A 21,779-nucleotide genomic window follows, 5' to 3' on the forward strand; every position below is an offset into this window, starting at 1 on the left:
GCCAAGTTAAACAGTGTTCATGCAAAATTAGGCTTTTCCTTACAACAGAATACCACAGCATTGGTGGGTGTTACATACTCTGTGCTACCATGTTGTTAAAAGAAGCAAACTGACAATGCAACTGAAGGATAAAGTCCCATTCAAAATAATTAATATAACAGAATGAAAACAATCCAAAGTAACTAATCAACATTGCATTACTTCCACTGACAAGTCTCGCAGCACAAGCGTACATGCTTATCAATACTGGAGCCTTAAGCATCACGGATGTCAGCTGTGTCTTTGCCACTGTCTATATACCTCAACAAGTCTCAAATACTCCTTGCACTGATTAGAAAGCACACTATCATGCCAAGCTTTCCTTTTCTTATGCCAAAAAATAGAAAAGTTACTATCTCCAGCTGATAGGTACTATACTGGATTATTGCAATGCATTTTACGTAAGTATACATAAATCTTTACTAAATTGAGCAAAAGAAATTCAAACTCAAGCTCTTAGGCGCATTATTTCTGTACACTATTTTGACACAATTGCACTGTTTTGCTTTCCATGCTAGAAGCCACTGTAAGACTACCTGTTTGGTCCATAAACATCAGGAAGGATAATCATCTATCTTCCCCTCAGCAAAACTGTGCAGAGGAGATAACCACCTGCATGTAATTCACGTTTGCTGTGGACAGATGCATTAAGATACTTGTCACATAAAGTGGTTGCTATTTGCACCCAGGCTTTTTGCAACCAGTATATCATTTTGTGAACCACTTCACAAAATTCTGTTTCAGAATGGTTTGTCGCCCCCCTACCTAAAGAATGATCATTAGGTAGATCACAAATTGCAACTACCTCCAATTGTCCACACAGATTGGCATAGTAGAGTCAATACACAACCACCTTTGTGATTCCTTTTGAAAAATAAAACCTTTTTTTACAGCACCATAATTTCCTTAAAGGAAATGGCATACTTTTAAGAAATGGGAAGCTTTCATTTTTCCACAGTTTCAGTGAGAGTTGGCTATGTTCCTTAAAACGTGCACCCAAATTCACATAGAAAGATGTGTTTAAAGGGGATGTTTTCCATTCTTTAATTAGTCATCACTGCAACTTAGGACTCCTAAGTTAGGAGCAGAAAACCTTTCAATGGTTTGAGCGGTCAATTCTGATTGAAGACTAGTAGAAATGGGGTTTCTAGTTGACTAAGGTATGCACCAAGTCATGCAGAACCCACCTCTGAAGTCAGGGTAAGCTAGATACCCACTAAATGATAACCTGCGCTCACTCTCTTGTAGCGTGGCACAGAGCAGTAAGGCTTATCTAAAGAGGCAATACATAAAGTATTTGTGCAACACACATACACACAGTAACACAATGAAAACACCACAAAAAGACTTCATCCAGGTTTAGTAAAAAAAAGATTGTTTATCTCTTTAAATTAACACCAATTCAAACATTCACCCCATTGACACTGGATTTAAGCTAGCCTGGCTGATGAGGGGTGATACCCCAAAACTGGTCCCAGAATACATGTTTCTGGTCCAGGGAGAACCTGGCTTGGCAGTTCGGGCTGGACTGTTCCCATACGGAACATGGTCAAGACTTATTTGCATATGACTGGGTCCAAACTGGAATGGCATGGCGAGCATAAAGCTATGAATTTAACCCAGATCTGTGACTGGGGGTGAATGTTTGATATACTCCTTGTTTGCTAGATTTGCTGGTGACACTGGCATGGGTGATGATCTTTCTCATGTTGCTAGGAAGCTTTTTGAAGATCATCAGCAAATTCAGGGTGTAGGAGTAGGATTCATTGACACGTTGACTTGTGTGGACATGCCCAGTTTGTTGACAACAAAGATTCCCAGGTTCCTGGTGTGGGTCCAAGTTCAGCATCCACCAGCTGAAGTCAAAGGAGAGGTGTTTATTGCTAAATTAACCTGTTCTAGCTATGTGGGTCTTTTCTGAGAGATCCAGGAGAATGAGAGCTTCTGTGCCTCCTTTATCAAGTATCATGCAGATATCATTTGCCGCAGCAATGAGCACTGTTTATGTACTGTGGTTGGGCCTGAAGCTGGAATGGGTGGCATTGAGGAGCTGGTTGTTCTTGAGGTGGTCTATGATTTGTTGGGTAATTAGTTTCTCTAAGACCTCGGCCGGATTTTTTAGTTGTTAGTTAGGACTGTGGTTGTCGAGCGTAGCTGGGTCTGCGATGTTTATTGAGCAGGGGAATGCCGGTGTCATCTTTCCAGGTGTTCAGGAATGTGACTTAGTCGATGGCGGCATTGAGGATAGGTGTCAGTGCTTTGCTAATAGGTAGGAGACCTTTGGTGAAGGTGTGGTGAGGGCCAGGGTCTGATGGGGCCCTGTGGTTGGTGGTTTTCATGGTACCTACTATTTCATCAGCAGTGAAAGCAGGCAATATTTTCAGGGGTTGTTCTTTGGCTAAGATAGGAAATAGAGTTATGTGGGTGATGGGGTCTGGTTGAAATTCTAAGTTGCTGTGTATGGAGGTTATATTGTTACAGAAGTGCATATTGCAGAGGTCTTGTGAGTGGTTGATGTTGTTGGAAGGAGCAGGTGGGGATGTCTGTAGAACTGATGGTGTCTTTATAAATGATGGTGATTGTTTCCGGGCTTGTTATGACAGTCTTCCTTGGTGAGATTATAGCCAGCAGGAATGGTTGTAGCGATGTCCAGTGCACAGATTAGTTTAAGCTATGTTTCTATAAGGAGGAGCAGGTCCAGAGCGAGGTCATGCAGCAGGTGCCACCATTTCTCTGTCATTTTTTTAGCGAGTGCGAGAGTGTGAGGAGCATGAATGTGAGTGTGACAAGTTGATGTGGTTGTGTAGATTGCAGGGTAAGATAATGGTACTGTTCATGCTCTTGTGTTTTCCAATGATCTGAATGTGATGATATATCTTTGAGGTAATGTCATGGAAGGATGTTGGTGTTAGAAACTTTGACGAAGATCATAGGTGTCTATGAGTAAGGGCACTACATCCACACATTGTATTAAACCCAACTATTCCAAAATGTAAGTGCATTCACGATTTTTCATTTATCATTTTTTGCATCACTGTCTCTATTCTCCTCATCTTAGACATGACTTGCAGCCACCAGAAGCAAAGTTCCTTAGGATGGCCAATTGATCCACCCGCCTGTAACCCACTGTAACCACTAGAACTGATTACTTTTTTACATGGCTGCTTTCTGCTCTTCATTTGATTAAATGTGCCTGATTTTGTGAATGACCATAGATTACATCAATATAAATGTCACTAATGTAATCAAACTTGTAGATATTTACAGGAGAGCAGCTGCCAAAGTCTCTTATTTTTTCCAAACCCTTTTTTGTGCTCTAAAATTAGCGTGTGTTTACTGTGTTTATTTGATGGCCTGGTTAATGTGGCATATCTTAGACACAGGTTTAGGACCTCATTTTGTTTTAGGAAATCACTCTGCAAATGACATAAGAAATAAAATACATATGTTTTCTCTGTTAAATAGATGTTTCTTAAGAATATTATAAAAGTCAATAGGAAAAGTTCCAGAACTTATATCTCAGATTAATACTGATGTCAGCTTAAGGGCGGAAGTGCGAATATTTCGCCGTAGCGCATATGCTGCTCAGTTGCAATTTCATTTCTTCTAAATAGTTTGTGACTCTTGTGGCAATCTGTCCCAGTATAACTCATCCAAAATCCTAAATAAATTAACAACATTTCCTGGACTCTATGTGATTTCCAGCTGTGGGAACTGAAATAGGCGACATCTCAGAATATGTTTGCAGATTGTTTTTTCTGCAATACTGGCATGCATTTAACCTGAATGACAGTTGCACAGATAAACCATGTATCTCAATATTTTTTCCAATCGTAGTGCATATTGAAAAGTACTAACTGGGCTTTTGTAATTCTCAAAAACAATCAATTTGTGTTTAACTTGAGCAATTAGGTATTAAGGGGCACATGCAAGAACCATTTTTGCGAGCGCAAACGGTGCGATTCGCAAAAATCGCCGCTTGCGCCCGCAAAAAGGGCATTTGCGATGCATGAAGGGTCAAGGCACTCGCAATATGAGAATTCGCAATTAATTGCGAGTTCTCAAATTGCGATTGCATTTAAGGAATCGCAAATTGAGATTCCTTAAATGCAATGCATTAAAGTAAAATAATTAGCGATTTCGCTGTTAGGGGGCGCAAATTACCATGAAGTTGAACTTCATGGTAATTTGCAAAAACTTTGAAAAATGCACAAAAGTGCATTTTTCAAAGTGGTAGGTTACAAACACACATGTCCTTTGGACATGTGTGTGCACAACATTTGTACACAGATGGATTTCAGGGGTGCAACAGGGTGTCGTTTTGACACCCTTGCACCCTTGAAATTGCATTCTCAATTTGCGATTCTCTAATTGAAAATCGCAAATTGAGAACGTCCTCCTATTCATTCCTATGGGCCTCTGGGCCCATAGGAATGAATGGGGAGGTATTCCTTAATTGTGACTCGCAATTTGCGACTCGTAATTAAGAAATATTTAGAAATCGCTATTTTGTAAGCGATTTCTACATGCATAGGCTTTTGCGATTCCTTATTAGCGAATCCTTATTTTTCGCTAATAAGGAATCGCAAATGGCATTTTTGATGCATGTGCTAGTAAGTTTACTCTGTTGAAAATGGCATTACCACAGTTGTATCAAGTAAAGAATATACTATGCACTGTATGCATAGAATACAAGAGTCATGGAGGGGCTCGCCGATTGTGCCGATTGTAGCTGGGGACCTACCATTTTGTGGTATTGATCGACAATGAGGCAAAATATTTTGTGGGAACCGTACTAGAGGATACTATAGCCTGGGCAGATACCAGAGAGATAATACCGCTAAACCAGACAAGTTTCTGCAAAACGTCAGGCACAACAACAAATATCCTTGCAATCTCTCTATTCATTGACAACCAAGACTGCCAACCTCCCATTACATCTATGCTTCATTGGCTTTATTGCTGCCTTCGATAATTTCGAGAGGGGAAGACTGTGGAGGAAGCTGGTCCAATGGGGAATTCCACAAGCTGTTCTAAGCATGCTGCCACTACTCCATACAGACACCCGGGTTCAGGTGAAACTGGGAGGTGGGACTCACCTCTCCAGAAGAGTGCCCACAGCCAAAGGCCTGAAGCAAGGCTGTGTGCTAGTGCCCACCATGTTTAATCCATTCACGGCAGACCTTCCGCAAGCACTACACTTCTGAAATTCCCATGCACCCAGGCTAGGGGGCAAAATATTGACTAATCTCATGTATGACATAGTCCTGCTCAGTCATACCCAGGTTGGCTTACAACATCTTCTCAATGAACTGCAAAATTACGTCACAGAGAACAAATTAAAAACCAACTTTAGGAAAACAAGGATTATGACCATCAACAATAAAAGGTGTCGGCCGAGGAGATGGCAACTGGACGGCAAACAATTAGATCCAGCAATCGACTACAACTACCTAGGTGTCATCATGGATAAGGAAGGGTCCTTTGCCCATCAGAAAGAAGAAATTAGAAGGAAAGGGGTGGGCATAGTAATAACAGTGAAAACCTTACATCAAAACTGATGGGGCCCACTCTTGGTTCCCTCTTTAAGGCAGCACAGGGGGGAACAACCTTTACAACGCAACTTTTACAACGCACTACACTTACAACACAATTTTTACAACGCAACATCCACTACAACGCATTCCATTACATCGCATGACACTACAACGCATTTTTAAAAACTACCTTTACAAGGCATTCCATTACATCGCATACTACCTTTCCAACACATACCATTACAACGCATAATATTACACTACACTATCCAACACTTACCCTACTGTTACACCCCCTGGAGTTAGAATAGTAATTTTTACCCCTATACTATCCAACACTTACCCTACTGTTGCACCCCCTGGAGTTAGAATAGTAATTTTTACCCCTATACTATGCAACACTTACCCTACTGCTGCACCCCCTGGAGTAAGAATAGTTATTTTTACCCCTATACTATCCAACACTTACCCTACTGTTGCACCCCCTGGAGTTAGAATAGTAATTTTTACCCCTATACTATCCAACACTTACCCTACTGTTGCATCCCCTGGAGTAAGAATAGTAATTTTTACCCCTATACTATCCAACACTTACCCTACTGTTGCACCCCCTGGAGTTAGAATAGTAATTTTTACCCCTATACTATCCAACACTTACCCTACTGTTGCACCCCCTGGAGTTAGAATAGTAATTTTTACCCCTATACTATCCAACACTTACCCTACTGTTGCACCCCCTGGAGTTAGAATAGTAATTTTTACCCCTATACTATCCAACACTTACTCTACTGTTGCACCCCCTGGAGTTAGAATAGTAATTTTTGCCCCTATACTATCCTAAACTTACCTTAAATTCAATGTAATATTATGTGTTGTAATTGTATGCGTTGTAAAGGTAGCATGCGATGTAATGGAATGCGTTGTAAAGGTAGTTTTTGAAAATGCGTTGTAGTGTCATGCGATGTAATGGAATGCGTTGTAGTGGATGATGCGTTGTAAAAATTGCGTTGTAAGTGCATGCATTGTAAAAGTATGCGTTGTAACATCATACATCCCAGCACAGGCCAAACTACTCCCTACGTTAACCTATGGCAGTGAAGCAATGCGAGACAGGGACATAATAACTACTGGACATCACATAAGTTAAAGCGTACAGAATCATGTTCAGTCTCCCAAACTATATCTCACCAGCAAAAATAAGGCTGGAGTTCAGCTTACTAAAACAATCTCTGTCCAGGAATGGCACTCACATCATTTGCTGGTACAAGAGCAGATCCTCCACCTCAAAAACTTAAAACCAACTGCATGTCAAGAACTCCAGCAGATGGATACTTCTCCCACTTGAAGCTACCTACAGGAATCTCTGGAAACTGCGGGACTCTCTGACCTCTGGAATACACAGCTCCATCATTTAACCTTCATGATTCTGGTATAGAAGACCGTAAAACAAGTCTGACTGGTGGACTACCTTCTCAGCCTGATCCCATGCCTGGATGACCCTAAATGGATGACCCTAAATACCTATAAAACACTTTTATCTCAAAAATATTCTAATGAGGGTTATCCCAAATCACTAAAGATGAAGTGTCTTAGGCATCGTCTAGGCCTTATTACTTGTGCCCAGAACCTTCCATCCTGGCAGAGATTGTCGAGCCAAACTTCTTGCAACTTGTGCGGCACATAAACAGGTGATATTCTGCATATAATCTGTACTGCAAGAAAGGATACAGCTGTTATAGGCTTCCTTCAAACAGCGGGGAATTCGCTCTAGGAGGCAAGTGGTGCTGGCATGCATTGATCCGGTGGCCACACAATTGAACTGTAGACTTGCAAAATTTCTTATGTTAGCTGAACAGAAAATGGCACAAGTTTCTGACTGCAGAGGAGGCCAGGCTTCCAGTTGAAGACGCACTGGGAGTCTACTGAGTAGCGCACATGGGCAAAGAACTCGGCCATCTTGCTAAGATGGTTTTAAATGGAAATGCTGATCCTTTTAAATAACCTTGCACTAACAACAAAATGTGTCAAAATGTGTCATATTCTGGCTGCCACATGCCTGCTAGGTTGTACATTCAAGCACGTATACATTGTACTGCATTTCATTGCAAGCGACAGGCTGAGTGCGAAAAAACTGGCTCATAATTTGACAATGCTGTTCCTGTTAATCACATCGTAGCAATAAAAAAAGGGCATTCTATGATGCACTATATTTTACGTGGCCTCCACATGCTAGATGCTATCACCAGACATGTATGCACTGCACTGCACTTTACTGTGTGTATTAATGGTTTTATACCTGTGTTTCAATGGTTTTAATGAATGTTTTATTGTATTGCAATGGTTTTTAGTAACTATGCAAAAATAAATAAACTGAATCTATGCACTGTTTACTATGTTTGTTAAATATAAGTCCTTTGAAGTAGACACCTGCCCCCTGCATTGGTGTGCAATATTAACACATTTTATATTTTATGCATGTAACTGGCTTTTGTGTGCTGTTCCAGACCAAACGGGGGGCGTCTCTGCACTTTCATCGTGGCACTTGAAGGTTGTTTTTCATCCCTAATTTATTCAGTGCACATGCTGCTGAAGACCCACTAGTGTTATTTGAGTTGAAACTAAGTGAAGACAGAAACAGGTCTAAATATACTGTGTTAGACAGGGAAGAGTCTTAAAGCAAGTGACTTTGTATCTGTTAGTTGTCAAACAAAGGTTCCTTCCAGAGAGCTGTACTAAGGCAGAACGTGCCTCACCCCAGGTATGTTTCTTTTTGAAGATAGGAACCACAAGAGGTTATTGAGTATAAGACATGTTGTGTCTTGTAGTGTTGTAATCTGTTTATTAGGTAAGCTGGCCCTAACCCATGATAAAAGCTGTGCACCAGGCATAAAATCTTGCATTCAATCCTTTGGGCTGTGTGGTACTAATGCAGTCTTTGTACACCTAAAAGTCCAGTTATGCAAACTTCAACAGCTTCATGGCACTCCCTATTGCTCAAGGAGATGCCTAGGGTGAACAACAACAGCTTACCTACAAGAGTTTTTACTCTTTATTGTTAACCATTACAAGGTACTCACACGTACCAAGGGGGAATTTGGGACAACAGAGCTAAGAATAGCAATGATAATTGAATGAATGTGTAGGTGCTTTGAAAGCGAGGATGCAATGTTTTAGGATCAATGCCAAACTGTTTAAATTAATGAGGGGTTGTTATAGTATTGGTGGTGATGCCAAAGCCTTTAATTGTAGGTGGGGCTCTGTTAGCTTTCTGGAGGAGAGGAGATGGCAGGTGTTCCTGATATGGTCGGTCAGTGTGTTTCAGAGATGGGGGGCACCAGAGAAGGAAGGATAGTCCTGGGGTTCCGCTGCATCAATGTTCTGTTGGTCCTTAATGGGAAAGTTCTTACAGAGTGGAATAGGTTGAATGTGCATTGTGCTTTGCAAGTCATGTGCTGGTGGGGTGCAGATGATGTAATATGGGTGAGATATGGGTGCCGAATCTGGAGCTAGCTATCAATGTGGGAGTACATTTCTGACGAAGCTGAAGAGGGGCATGTCTGCAGTTCGAAGACCCATCAATAGCAACTTGGGGTATTTTAATGTGTGGAGACTTGTATTCCTCAGCAGCTTGTTCAAAGTAATAGGTAAGAGCTTTAGAGGACTGAGATCAATAGTGTCAAAACGCTACCGACACCAGATTGCTTTTCAAATGGCTGCTAAGGTGTCACATATTATCTCTTTGCTAAACTAACGAGCCGTGAGCCAGCTGTTATATGTTTATTGACTGTTATTTGGCAATTCTCTCTGCTGCAATTGGCATCTATCATGATAGCATTTCAATAGAAGCTGTTTACCAAGATATCTTTCTGCCAGCTAGTATATGTGGAGGAGGCATAAGTCACTGGCCTCCCGTGGTGCATGCCTAATTGTCAATGTCATCTGTGCACATCATCATATTGCTTTGCCTCGTCTTGACCAGTTGATGCTATTGTTGCCTGACTGTCACATATAGGAGCTTTCTACTCAAAATATAACCCAATAAATTGTCTAATTTACTAATTCTCCTAGCAAATGTCATTTCGTAGTATTGAAATACACAATGTTATCAGCAGAATACATTTTATTATTATTATTTTATACATTACATGGTTTAAGCAGAAAATACAGAGGCGATATCAACCTCACGCTGGCTGATAGTGAAGGAATTGATCCTACACTTCCTAAAATATTACACGCCATTAAAGACTAGAAATCACTTGAATTGTTGACTATTTTGCTTCTAGGAACCCTCTTGTCTGTTAGAGGTTTTTATGAGAGGGGACTATAAGGTCTTGTAAATGACCACACAAGTGAAGTTCTCACGGGACCTCAGCCACGCCGCTCTGTTGTCCATATCTGTTTTTTTCTGGCTGTTTTCCACGTCCTTGGGGATACCTATGCCATCTGCCGCTAAACTAATCAGTACATCCTCTGGGTAGAAGCCATTGATCGTGCACACTAGGGTGGGCGATCCAACCTTGAGCGGCTCCTGTAAGGGCAGAAAGATGGACCCTGAAGGCGCAGCATCCTCCCCTGTTAACAAAAACAGAGACCTTTGATTAACTGGCATAGCACACAATGTAAATGCTTCTGGAAATTCAGAAGTCTTCAAGGTTTCTCATTAACGGAAACTGCTGCTTTTTCAATTTACATTTCTGTTATCATTGTCCCACTCAGCAAACATTGAATTCTATTTAGCATACATATGGCCGACTTTCCCCTGCCTTGATAGTTTCATTGCGCCATCGGTTATCATTGACCAACACCTTGTACTGTCACAGAAGGCAAGACAGCTCCCAGTGTGATGTCACAGAAGGGCTATAGGTGCTGGAAGATAAGTGGCTTTCTTGTAAATAATCAAGAATTCAAAAAGTTACAAAAACAAATTGTAATATAAAAGAAAAGTAAAGACATAACTATTACACCCAGCTGAAAAGAGAAAAATCCTACTTGACGACTCCTTTAAGGTTTAGCTCCCATAACTGAGCTAATTAGGGGGCATATCAACAACAACCAGCGATAAATATCGCTGAGCGCACTTAGCGCTCGGATAATTATCGCCGGCTAGCGCCGATTTTTATCACTGAGATAGCTTGCTATTAGCAACCCTTATCTCATCAGCGATTAAAATCCTAGCGCTAACTGGCTAACGTGAGATTATCGCTGGAAACCCAGCGATAATCTCACATTAGCTAGTTGATAGGGATTCACAAACTTAGCCATGATATTCACCTTCCATCTTCTCAATGAACTGCAAAATTACGTCACAGAGAACAAATTAAAAAACAACTTTAGGAAAACAAGGACTATGACCATCAACAATAAAAGGTGTCGGCCGAGGAGATGGCAACTGGGCGGCAAACAATTAGATCCAGCAATCGACTACAACTACCTAGGTGTCATCATGGATAAGGAAGAGTCCTTTGCCCATCAGAAAGAAGAAATTAGGTGGAAAGGGGTGGGCATAGTAATAACAATGAAAACCTTACATCAAAACTGATGGGGCCCACTCTTAGTCCCCTCTTTAAGGCAGCACAGGCCAAACTACTCCCTACCATAACCTATGGCAGTGAAGCAATGTGAGACAGGGACATAATAACTACTGGACATCACATTAGTTAAAGCGTACAGAATCATGTTCAGTCTCCCAAACTATATCTCACCAGCAAAAATAAGGCTGGAGCTCGGCTTACTAAAACAATCTCTGTCCAGGAATAGCACTCACATCATCTGCTGGTACAAGAGCAGATGCTCCACCTCAAACACTTAAAACCAACTGCATGTCAAGAACTCCAGCAAATGGATACCTCTCCCACAAGAAGCTACCTACAGGAATCTCTGGAAACTGCCGGACTCTCTGACCTCTGGAATACACAGCTCCATCATTTATCCTTCAAGATTCTGGTATAGAAGACCGTAAAACAATTCTGACTGGTGGACTACCTTCTCAGCCAGATCCCATGCCTGGATGACCCTAAATACCTATAAAACACTTTTATCTAAAAAATATTTTAATGAGGGTTATCCCAAAGCACTAAAGATTAAATTTCTTAGGCATCGTCTAGGCCTTATCACTTGTGCCCAGAACCTTCCACCCTGGCAGCGATTGTCGAGCCAAACTTCTTGCAACTTGTGCGGCACATAAACAGGTGATTTTCTGCATATAATCTGTACCTGCAAGGAGCTACTGCAAGAAAGGATACAGCTGTTATAGGCTTCCTTCAAACAGAGGGGAATTCGCTCTAGGAGGCAAGTGGTGCTGGCATGCATTGATCCGGTGGCCACACAATTGAACTGTAGACTTGCAAAATTTCTTATGTTAGCCGAACAGAAAATGGCACATGCTTCTGACTGCAGAGAAGGTCAGGCTTCCAGTTGAAGACGCACTGGGAGTCTACTGAGTAGCACACATAGGCAAAGAACTCTGCCATCTTGCCAAGATGGTTTTAAATGGAAATGCTGATCCTTTTAAATAACCTTGCAGTAACAACAAAATGTGTCATATTCTGGCTGCCACATGCCTGCTAGGTTGTACATTCAAGCACGTATACATTGTCCTGCATTTCATTGCAAGCAACAGGCTAAGTGCGAAAAAACTGGCTCATAATTTGACAATGCTGCTCCTGTTAATCACATTTTAGCAATAAAAAAAGGGCATTCTATGATGCACTATATTTGACGTGCTCGCCACATGCTAGATGCTATCACCAGACATGTATGCACTGCACTGCACTTTACTGTGTGTATTAATGGTTTTATAGCTGTGTTTCAATGGTTTTAATGAATGTTTTATTGTATTGCAATGGTTTTTAGTAACTATGCAAAAATAAATAAACTGAAACTATGCACTGTTTACTATGTTTGTCAAATATAAGTCCTTTGAAGTAGACACCTGCCCCCTGCATTGGTGTGCAATATTAACACATTTTATATTTTATGCATGTAACTGGCTTTTGTGTGCTGTTCCAGACCAAACGGGGGGCGTCTCTGCACTTTCATCGTGGCACTTGAAGGTTGTTTTTCATCCCTAATTTATTCAGTGCACATGCTGCTGAAGACACCCTAGTGTTATTTGAGTTGAAACTAAGTGAAGACAGAAACAGGTCTAAATATACTGTGTTAGACAGGGAAGAGTCTTAAAGCAAGTGACTTTGTATCTGTTAGTTGTGAAACAAAGGTTCCTTCCAGAGAACTGTACTAAGGCAGAACGTGCCTCACCCCAGGTGTGTTTCTTTTTGAAGATAGGAACCACAAGAGTTTATTGAGTATAAGACATGTTGTGTCTTGTAGTGTTGTAATCTGTTTATTAGGTAAGCTGGCCCTAACCCATGATAAAAGCTGTGCACCAGGCATACAATCTTGCATTCAATCCTTTGGGCAGTGTGGTACTAATGCAGTCTTTGTACACCTAAAAGTCCAGTTATTCAACCTTCAACAGCTTCATGGCACTCCCTATTGCTCAAGGAGATGCCTAGGGTGAACAACAACAGCTTACCTACAAGAGTTTTTACTCATTTTTGTTAACCATTACAAGGTACTCACACGTAGCATGGGGGAATTTGGGACAACAGAGCTAAGAATATCACTGATAATTGAATGAATGTGTAGGTGCTTTGAAAGCGAGGATGCAATGTTTTAGGATCAATGCCAAACTGTTTAAATTAATGAGGGGTTGTTATAGTATTGGTGGTGATGCCAAAGCCTTTAATTGTAGGTGGGGCTCTGTTAGCTTTCTGGAGGAGAGGAGATGGCAGGTGTTCCTGATATGGTCGTTCAGTGTGTTTCAGAGATGGGGGGCACCAGAGAAGGAAGGCTAGTCCTGGGGTTCCGCAGCATCAATGTTCTGTTGGTCCTTAATGGGAAAGTTCTTACAGAGTGGAATAGGTTGAATGTGCATTGTGCTTTGCAAGTCATGTGCTGGTGGGGTGCAGATGATGTAATGTGGGTGAGATATGGGTGCCGAATCTGGAGCTAGCTATCAATGTGGGAGTACATTTCTGATGAAGCTGAAGAGGGGCATGTCTGCAGTTCGAAGACCCATCAATAGCAACTTGGGGTATTTTAAGCAGAGTGTGGAGACTTGTGTTCCTCAGCAGCTTGTTGAAAGTAATAGGTAAGAGCTTTAGAGGACTGAGATCAATAGTGTCAAAACCCTACCAACAGCAGATTGCTTTTCAAATGGCTGCTAAGGTGTCACATATTATCTCTTTGCTAAACTAACGAGCCGTGAGCCAGCTGTTATATGTTTATTGACTGTTATTTGGCAATTCTCTCTGCTGCAATTGGCATCTATCATGATAGCATTTCAATGGAATCTGTTTACCAAGATATCTTTCTGCCAGCTAGTATATGTGGAGGAGGCATAAGTCACTGGCCTCCCATGGTGCATGCCTAATTGTCAATGTCATCTGTGCACATCATCATATTGCTTTGCCTCGTCTTGACCAGTTGATGCTATTGTTGCCTGACTGTCACATATAGGAGCTTTCTACTCAAAATATAACCCAATCAACTGTCCAATTTACTAATTCTCCTAGCAAATGTCATTTCGTAGTATTGAAATACACAATGTTATCAGCAGAATACATTTTATTATTGTTATTTAATACATTACATGGTTTAAGCAGAAAATACAGAGGAGATATCAACCTCACGCTGGCTGATAGTGAAGGAATTGATCCCACCCTTCCTAAAATATTACACGCCATTAAAGACTAGAAATCACTTGCGTTGTTGACTCTTTTGCTTCTAGAACCCTCTTGTCTGTTAGCGGTTTTTATGAGAGGGCACTATAAGGTATTGTGATTGACCACACAAGTGACGGTCTGAGGGGACTCCAGCCGCGCCGCTCTGTTGTCCATACCTGGTATTTTCTGGCTGTTTCCCACGTCCTTGGGGATACCCATGCCATCTGCCTTCTCATTAATCAGTACAGCATTTAGCAATAAGCCACTGATCGTGCACACTACGGGGGGCAATCCAACAATGAGCGGCGGAACGATGGACCCTGAAGGCACAGCATCCTCCCCTGTTAACACAAACAGAGACCTTTGATTAACTGGCATAGCACACAATGTAAATGCTTCTGGAAATTCAGAAGTCTTCGAGGTTTCTCATTAACAGAAACTGCTGCTTTTTCAATTTACATTTCTGTTATAATTGTCCCACTCAGCAAACATTGAATTCTGTTTAGCATACACATGGCCGACTTTCCCCTGCCTTGATAGTTTCATTGCGCCATCGGTTATCATTGACCAACACGTTGTACGGTCACAGTAGGCAAGTCAGCTCCCAGTGTGACGTCACCGAAGGGCGATAGGTGCTGGAAGATAAGTGGCTTTCTTGTAAATAATCAAGAATTCACAAGTTACAAAAACAAATTGTAATATAAAAGAAAAGTAAAGACATAACTATTACACCCGGCTGAAAAGAGATGCAAAGCTGGGCGTTAGGAATCCTGACGCTAAAGCAAGGTTTCACGCGTTAGCATGACCTTGCTGATTAGGCGATAAAATTATCGCTGCTTTTCGGCCGAAAACGGCCGCAAAAGCGGCGATAATTTTTTATCGCCTGCTTGTTGATATGCCCCTAAGTGAGACGTTTTGGACTGAGGTCATTCAGTCACCTTAGGAGCATTTGGATGTAATTTCAGCCACCCCCAATTCTGATCTCGTCCTTTACGGCATTTCATTTCTTAGAATGTACATTCCAAGGTCACCTTAACAGAGGTTGATGGTTGTGGTGGTGGAGCCTGCTGGTGGGTTGGGGACAGACATCTAAAAGACATTGTAGGGGGTATCACAGATCATTGTGCATTATTTCTATTGCCTTCTGCATTGAATGTGGCTCACAAAATGTGAATCCCAGACTCAGGCTTGTCACTGTCTCTGTTTTGTTGTTCTCCTGAGGGATTTCTATGGAAAGCCCAAATCCTATTGCCCATGGAACCCTTCAAAGAATCGACAGAAAATAGCAAGAATATGCAGAGAGGGACATGTAAGCGAAAGAACAACCACAAATATGGGAAGCAAGGTATGGAGATGAAGGACTCTTCCAGCATCTTGGTATGTTGGTTGTCAATATAGTGCTTAGGCTAAATTTAGGGCACTTTGAAGCAAGGAGTTTAAAGTAAAGATGGATAAGGGGTGGGATGTAGAGTAGATGGCGGAAAGAGAAACAAAAGAAGGAAGTTATGGAGTTAGTGAACTAAGAGGACACAAATGGAAAGTGGGATCCTTGATGGCTGGGGGTGATGTTGGAAAAAAGTGACAGAGGTGTCAGGAATAGCAATCAAGAAAGGTTTTCTCTGGGAAGAACCCATTGAGAATATAACATCTCAATTAAAGAAGCTGACTCTCTTCATGTCAGGGGATGGGTGTGCTCTATTTAGGAAATTAGGGGCTGGTTTATGAGCCCTTGCGTCACATATACACCGCTGTTGCGTCACTTATTGTGGTGTTGCAGCGGCATAAATAATGCGCCACGTTGTGCCATATTTATGAAGTGACCCATCTAAGCAGATGTGTCACTTCGTAAATTCCTGCGCTACATTATACCTGTGTCAGGTATAATGTATACAGTGTGGGCATGCCCCCGCAAGAAAGGGTCGCAGGAGTGGCGCAGTAAAATCTATGAGATTTCACTGCGTCACTTCTAGGACGCTAATGCGTCAAAACCTTATGCCTGCCTCATGGCATGCGTAAGGGTGATGCCGGTCCTTTAACATGAGGCTTCCCTATGTGAAAGGACACATTGCTGTAGTTGAGTCTGTTTTCAAACACACCCCAGCAATGCATCACTTTTGCGCCTACAGATACGTGAGTAATACTGAGTAACTCTTTTTGTGACATGATGCACCATACTGGAAATACTGCGTGTTGGACTTTGCCCTTCTGGCAGGTTCACCCCTGAACTTTTTGCCTTAAGCTCTGACATAGTGGTAGTGCTTTTTGGCCTCTGCGCACTTTAGCTCTGTGGCCCAGTGTAAAGTGCGTGCGCTCTCTGAGTGCATGTGGTGAGATTGGCCTGCCCTCCCTCAGGAATGCATGGGGGATATGTGTGTCCATGGTAATTCCTGGTATGAGAGAAGTGCAGGGTCGAGTTTAGTATGTGCAGACTCATGAGAATAAATGCTGCGTAATGGTGTGCGCAGATTTATGGTGACTGGTGGATAAGTGCCACTTCTTGAAGTTGGCATTTCTGTGTACTGTGTGCCTGCCTGCCTGATGTGGAGTGCATATCTGGCTTGTGATTGACAGGTGCTGGATGGTGTGGGGGATTCCCGGAGCCAGGGTGAGTCTGCCCGGTGGTGAATGGAGAGATCTGCCTGTAGATGGGAGGGAGGAGTTGCACCTGGGACCTGAATAGGGCTGTGCCTTCCCTCCACAATGCCGGCTGCGCCCCCGGTGGTGTGTCTGAGTACCTAGTCCCCACCTGACAAAGGAGAGAGGAGCTGAGCACAACAAAGTGCTCCAAAGCTCCCCCAAACCAGTTGCATCTGGGTTTTCCCCCAGCCCTGTGCTGTGTCACAAAGGGAAAATGTTGTATAAAATTAGGGGCTGTGTCCCCATAAAGTTGTTTAGTTCCTGTTCAGTGTTCCTGACGGTGGGGAGGCTTGCTGCTGGTGGGGCCCAGGAGGGACTGCCATGGGGGCTGCCTCCCAGCTGGAGGGCCCTGTGTGCTGGCCCATACATTGCCCCCTTGATGCCTCCAGGACCTTTTGGACCCTTCTGCCTTTTTCTTCCCAGCTTCCAGGACTTTGAAGAATTTGGTCCTGATCCTAGCGCACGGTGAGCACTTTATTCTAAATTACCCCAGAGAGAGGAGCTGGGGCTGTGCAGCGTCACGCTGCAGAGAGAGGGAGAGGGAATTCCCAGATTAGGGTCCCCCGTGACGCTGGCAGCGCGGGTGCCCACACCGCTTATTTTTATTTAATTAAACAGGTGCCCACCCTGCGCCTTCGCTTTTCATTTTTATTAACTAGCGGGTGCCCACCCCACATTGTGGTCTTTTGTTTATTCCTTAGCGGGTCCCCACTCCGCTGTATATGCCGCCAAAAAAAGCCAGATCGCCTCCACCGTCCGCAGCCCGCCTGGTTGTGAGTGGGGCCTGGCGGACGGAAGTGGAAGAGGGGAGGAGAAGGCGGCACCTGGTCGCAAGGGGCTCCCGTGTGCAAAGGGCAGCCCCGCGCGCCGCACAGAAGGGATGTCGTCTGGAGCCTCGCGGGTTCCGTGAGTGAAGTAGAGTCCCGGGTCCCAGGAGGGGGCCCGGGTGAAGAGAGGCGGCCGGTGCAGGCAGCGCCTGTCCCTTGTCTCCTCCGGGGCTCCCGTGGTGAAGAGGGAGCCCCGGTGCCGCGAGTAAAGTGCAGAGGTGTCGGCCCTCTACATCGAGATGTCCGTAGCGGTGCTGCACGCATGCAGCCTGGACCGCTGAGAGCCTCGCAGCCTCCACGTCGAAGTCCCAGTCCCAGGAGAGGGACCGGGCAAAGAACAGAGCAGAGTGCCACACGGCGTCTGGTGAGTGGAGCTGGTGTGGAGCGGGGTCCATATCAAGGCACGCTATTGGTGCCTGGCCCCCTTTATTGTTTCCCCTGAGTGGCCCCACCAGAGAGCGGGCCGCTCCCACGTCACTTGCCATAATTGTTTTCAGAGCCCCGTGTGCTCCAATGTTGGGGGCAAGTTCTTTTGGGGGCATATCTGTTTCAGAGCCCCGTGTGGCGCCAACGATGGCCATAATTGTTTTAGGAAGGACCACCGGGGCCCCTGCTTTTATTGTATGGGCACATTTGTCTTCAGGGCACAGTTGGTGCCAGCGCCCCCCTCTTCCTGTTGACATTTGCAGTTGCTGCATTTCTGCCCATTTGTTTCAAGGGCACATCGAGTGCCCAGGCCCATTCAAGTTTCACAGCTGCCCAGCAAGTAGTGGGCAGCTGCTACATTTAGGCCGCAATTCTTTGGAGGCCTGTCTTTCTGAAGTTAGGAGTGAAGCGCACTCCTTTGCCCCATCCCTTCCCAGCTGCCCAGCAATTAGTGGGCAGCTGCTACGTTTAGGTTTGCGCAGTTGCACACCTGGATTCAGCAGCTAGGCAGCACGCCCTGACTTTTGGGACTATTAGGTTAATAGGGCGCTAGGCCCTAATATGAGTGTGGTGCTAGGAAATGTAATTCATGTAGTATGTTTTACGCAACCTGTTTGATACCTCTAAACTGTGGTTTATGATTATGAGTTTGTTCTGCACATTATGGTTGATGCTAGTGAGATTATTTTTCACTGTGTTATTTACGTCCCTAATGTGAGTTATACTTAGGAGGTAAGGGTCTAAAGTGTTTAGACTTGTGAGATGATTGCATAATGTGTTTATGCTGGTGAGGTTGGCGCAGAATGTAATTCGCGCCTGATGTGATGCTGTGCATAATGTAGTTTATGTTACAGGCCGAAGCTAAGTACAGTGATTACCAGTAGTTACTGTTTGTGTTCTATGTTTATGATAAGCTCTACATTTACTAAGTTCACTTTGTGATGGTACTGACAGTGGTCCAGTTGGCCCTGTCAGGTGTAATTAGTCCCTTGTAAATATGACCTAGTGCCAGGTGGCACCATGTATAATATGTGCTTCCTATTCTAATGTGTTATGATAATACAAAGGCTATTTTTGTATATGACCTTGTGTGGAGTTCCTTTTGTGGTGTGCCCGGGATGTTGTTGCTGTGAGCTTTACACAAGACCTCCGGGATAAGCCTGACTGCTCGTGCCAAGCTACCAAGGGGGTGAGCACGGGTTATCTTTGGCTTGTAACTCCCTTGCCCTGACTAGAGTGGTGGTTTCTGCCTGGCTTTGGCGCAAGCCTTAGCCAACCAGAAATCCCATTTCTAACACTGCGCATCTATGGTTTCGCAAGGAGGGCGCACTAAGTGTTGAATCGCTGCTTTGTCACAGTGATGCAACACTTCTCATAAATAAGGCCCTTAGAGTTTGTGCACTCATGATCAATGGTTTTGGGGGCTCATTAAGACTCATATTGGCCACTAATGTGGTCTTACTTTTAAAAAAGTCTTTCACTTGCAATTAACTATATATGGTATTACCACAAACCTTTTAAAACGGAATACACCTTTATAGTAATTAATGTGTAAGAACTACGTTGTGTCTCACTGTAGCACACTGATTTATATATGAATGCAAATTGAGGTCTTGCGGACCTTTTACAAACAATGTCACAAAATGCTATGCAGTGTTGATATGATATTTAAAACTTGATTTTTACCCATTTAGCCCTGGGAGAAAATGGGGTTGAGGATAGCCTTTGAGCTCCAAGATTGTTCACCCCTCGGAAATGTGACAGGTAGAGAGGGGGAGACCCAGGGGAGAGACTGACCTGCTCTGCCAGGAACAAGGTTATTGGCACCCGGGTGCGCCAGACATCTATGGACAGTCCTTGGGCCTGACTGCTCATGTGCCCATAGTGCTTTTTGGTCAGTGCCCCGGCCCAAAAAACAACGGTGGCCCGAGTGTGCAGTGGCAACGACTGGAGCAGTGGCTTGTCCCGGGGGCCTTGCCAATCCCCACTAAGACTTCACGAAGGACTGGACTGTGTTGTGGTCAGGTACTCAAAACCTACCTCCTATAAGGGACTGCAAGGGTAACCCCTAGGTTCTGTATGTTGCGCCGAACCCCATCCCGGTCCCATGAAGGAACTGTTTGCCGACTGAGAGGTCCTAGGGCCTGGAGCCTGACGGCCACTGCCTCAATACAGCAGGCAAAACTGCAGGGATTTGTTCAATACAGTGCCAGAGGAACCTTTGCTCTTCCTAGACCTTCAGACACACCTATTCGGGTCTCTGGTATACAGAGCCCGGTGGAGTCTCTTCCTTGAAAGATTGCCTCTGTTGTGTCACCCTGTGGGACAGCCCCCAGAAGCTGTTGGGCGAAACAAACTGTGAACAAGCTCGCAGGGTGCCATCCCTGTGGAAACAAACCCACACAAATCTGGGTGGAAAGACCCTGTCCTCTGCCAGCCCACCATGGGGAGCGCAGACCAAGGCCCCCACCAAGCGAAAGCATGAAAGACAAATGTACGGTACCCCTGCCAGCTATGCAAGCTTCCCGCATAAACGTAGAGACTAAAATCGGAGGCTTAGGGACTCTGGGCAATGGGACAAACTCTGAACATGCCGTCGTAAGTGCAACAGACTCACACAGGAAGTGTGAGTGCTCTGGTAAGACCTTTGGACTCATCAGAGTCGGACACAGAACACTTGGGGCCAAAACGTTGAGCGAAAAATGCCTCAGGCAGTGCCAGAACAATAGAGAGACATCAATGAGCCACCTCACCTTAACCTGGAACACTGGAGCTAAAACCATAGTCTAGACAACAGACCTGGGCACTGAGTACGGTCAGGGAACCCTTTAGCCTATACACAGAAACTTTAGGTCTTTATTTACCATCAAACCTGATCCTGTTATAGTAGTGATCATGATGTCAATGCTATTGCAAGGAACCCACCTCATGGGAACCAGAAGCTCAATACTAGCGAGATATGGTTACGATAGGGTGTACCATGCAGGGTTTTCCCAGGGTTCCCGGGGAGGGGCCATTTTCAAACATAGACAGGTAGAATGCGGGGGGTAGTATTCCAAAGTGTTTGACACCAAACATGACATGTTTCCGTGCAGCCAGTCCAAAGTTAGCATTTACCATGAGATTATAATGCACTTAAGAGTATATGGTCAGGCTACACCACAAACAGCATCAGAGGAGGTACTCCGAACGCTGCAGAGAGGCTCTGCTCATGCAGGGCACCCTCTCACATAAAAACCAAGCACTCTGTCTTCAGGATTGTCAAGGCCTGCCATAGGAGTGACTTATAGGTTTTATATCTGTGTCTAATGGTGGTGATATAGGTAGCCTATACCACAGTAAGGGGTGCATGCACCACCTTACCCAGGCTTCAGTAGCAGACCTATGGTGTCATTTTGGAGTGCTTCCCTGGGGGGGCATAATACGTGCTTCAGCCCTTGGTAGGCCTCTGAGGTACCTATGCCCTAGGTACATAGTATACCATATACCAGGGGCTTATAAGGCACTCCAGAATCCAATTAGAGATGTACCTAATGTACATGGAAAGCATTTTAGAGAGCAAGCTAAATGGTGCATGATAATCAGAG

At 44.0% G+C, this 21,779-nt stretch overlaps 1 protein-coding gene across 2 annotated transcripts in view; it reads right to left on the minus strand.

The window, feature by feature from the left end:
* Positions 1-9,678: 9,678 nt before the first annotated feature.
* The window catches only part of LOC146863225 (uncharacterized), a 283,553-nt gene continuing 271,452 nt past the window's right edge, over positions 9,679-21,779 (minus strand). For both annotated transcript variants that reach the window (XM_085642657.1, XM_085642658.1), the window contains 2 exons: positions 14,479-14,643; positions 9,679-10,148 (listed from right to left, as the gene is read on the minus strand). In XM_085642657.1, the coding sequence (XP_085498783.1) occupies positions 9,898-10,148; positions 14,479-14,643 (416 nt within the window). In that variant the 3' untranslated portion in view covers positions 9,679-9,897. The remainder of the gene's footprint in view (positions 10,149-14,478; positions 14,644-21,779) is intronic.

This window comes from Triturus cristatus, chromosome 2_2 (assembly GCF_964204655.1).
Source record: "Triturus cristatus chromosome 2_2, aTriCri1.1, whole genome shotgun sequence".
Taxonomy (NCBI): Eukaryota; Metazoa; Chordata; class Amphibia; order Caudata; family Salamandridae; genus Triturus; species Triturus cristatus.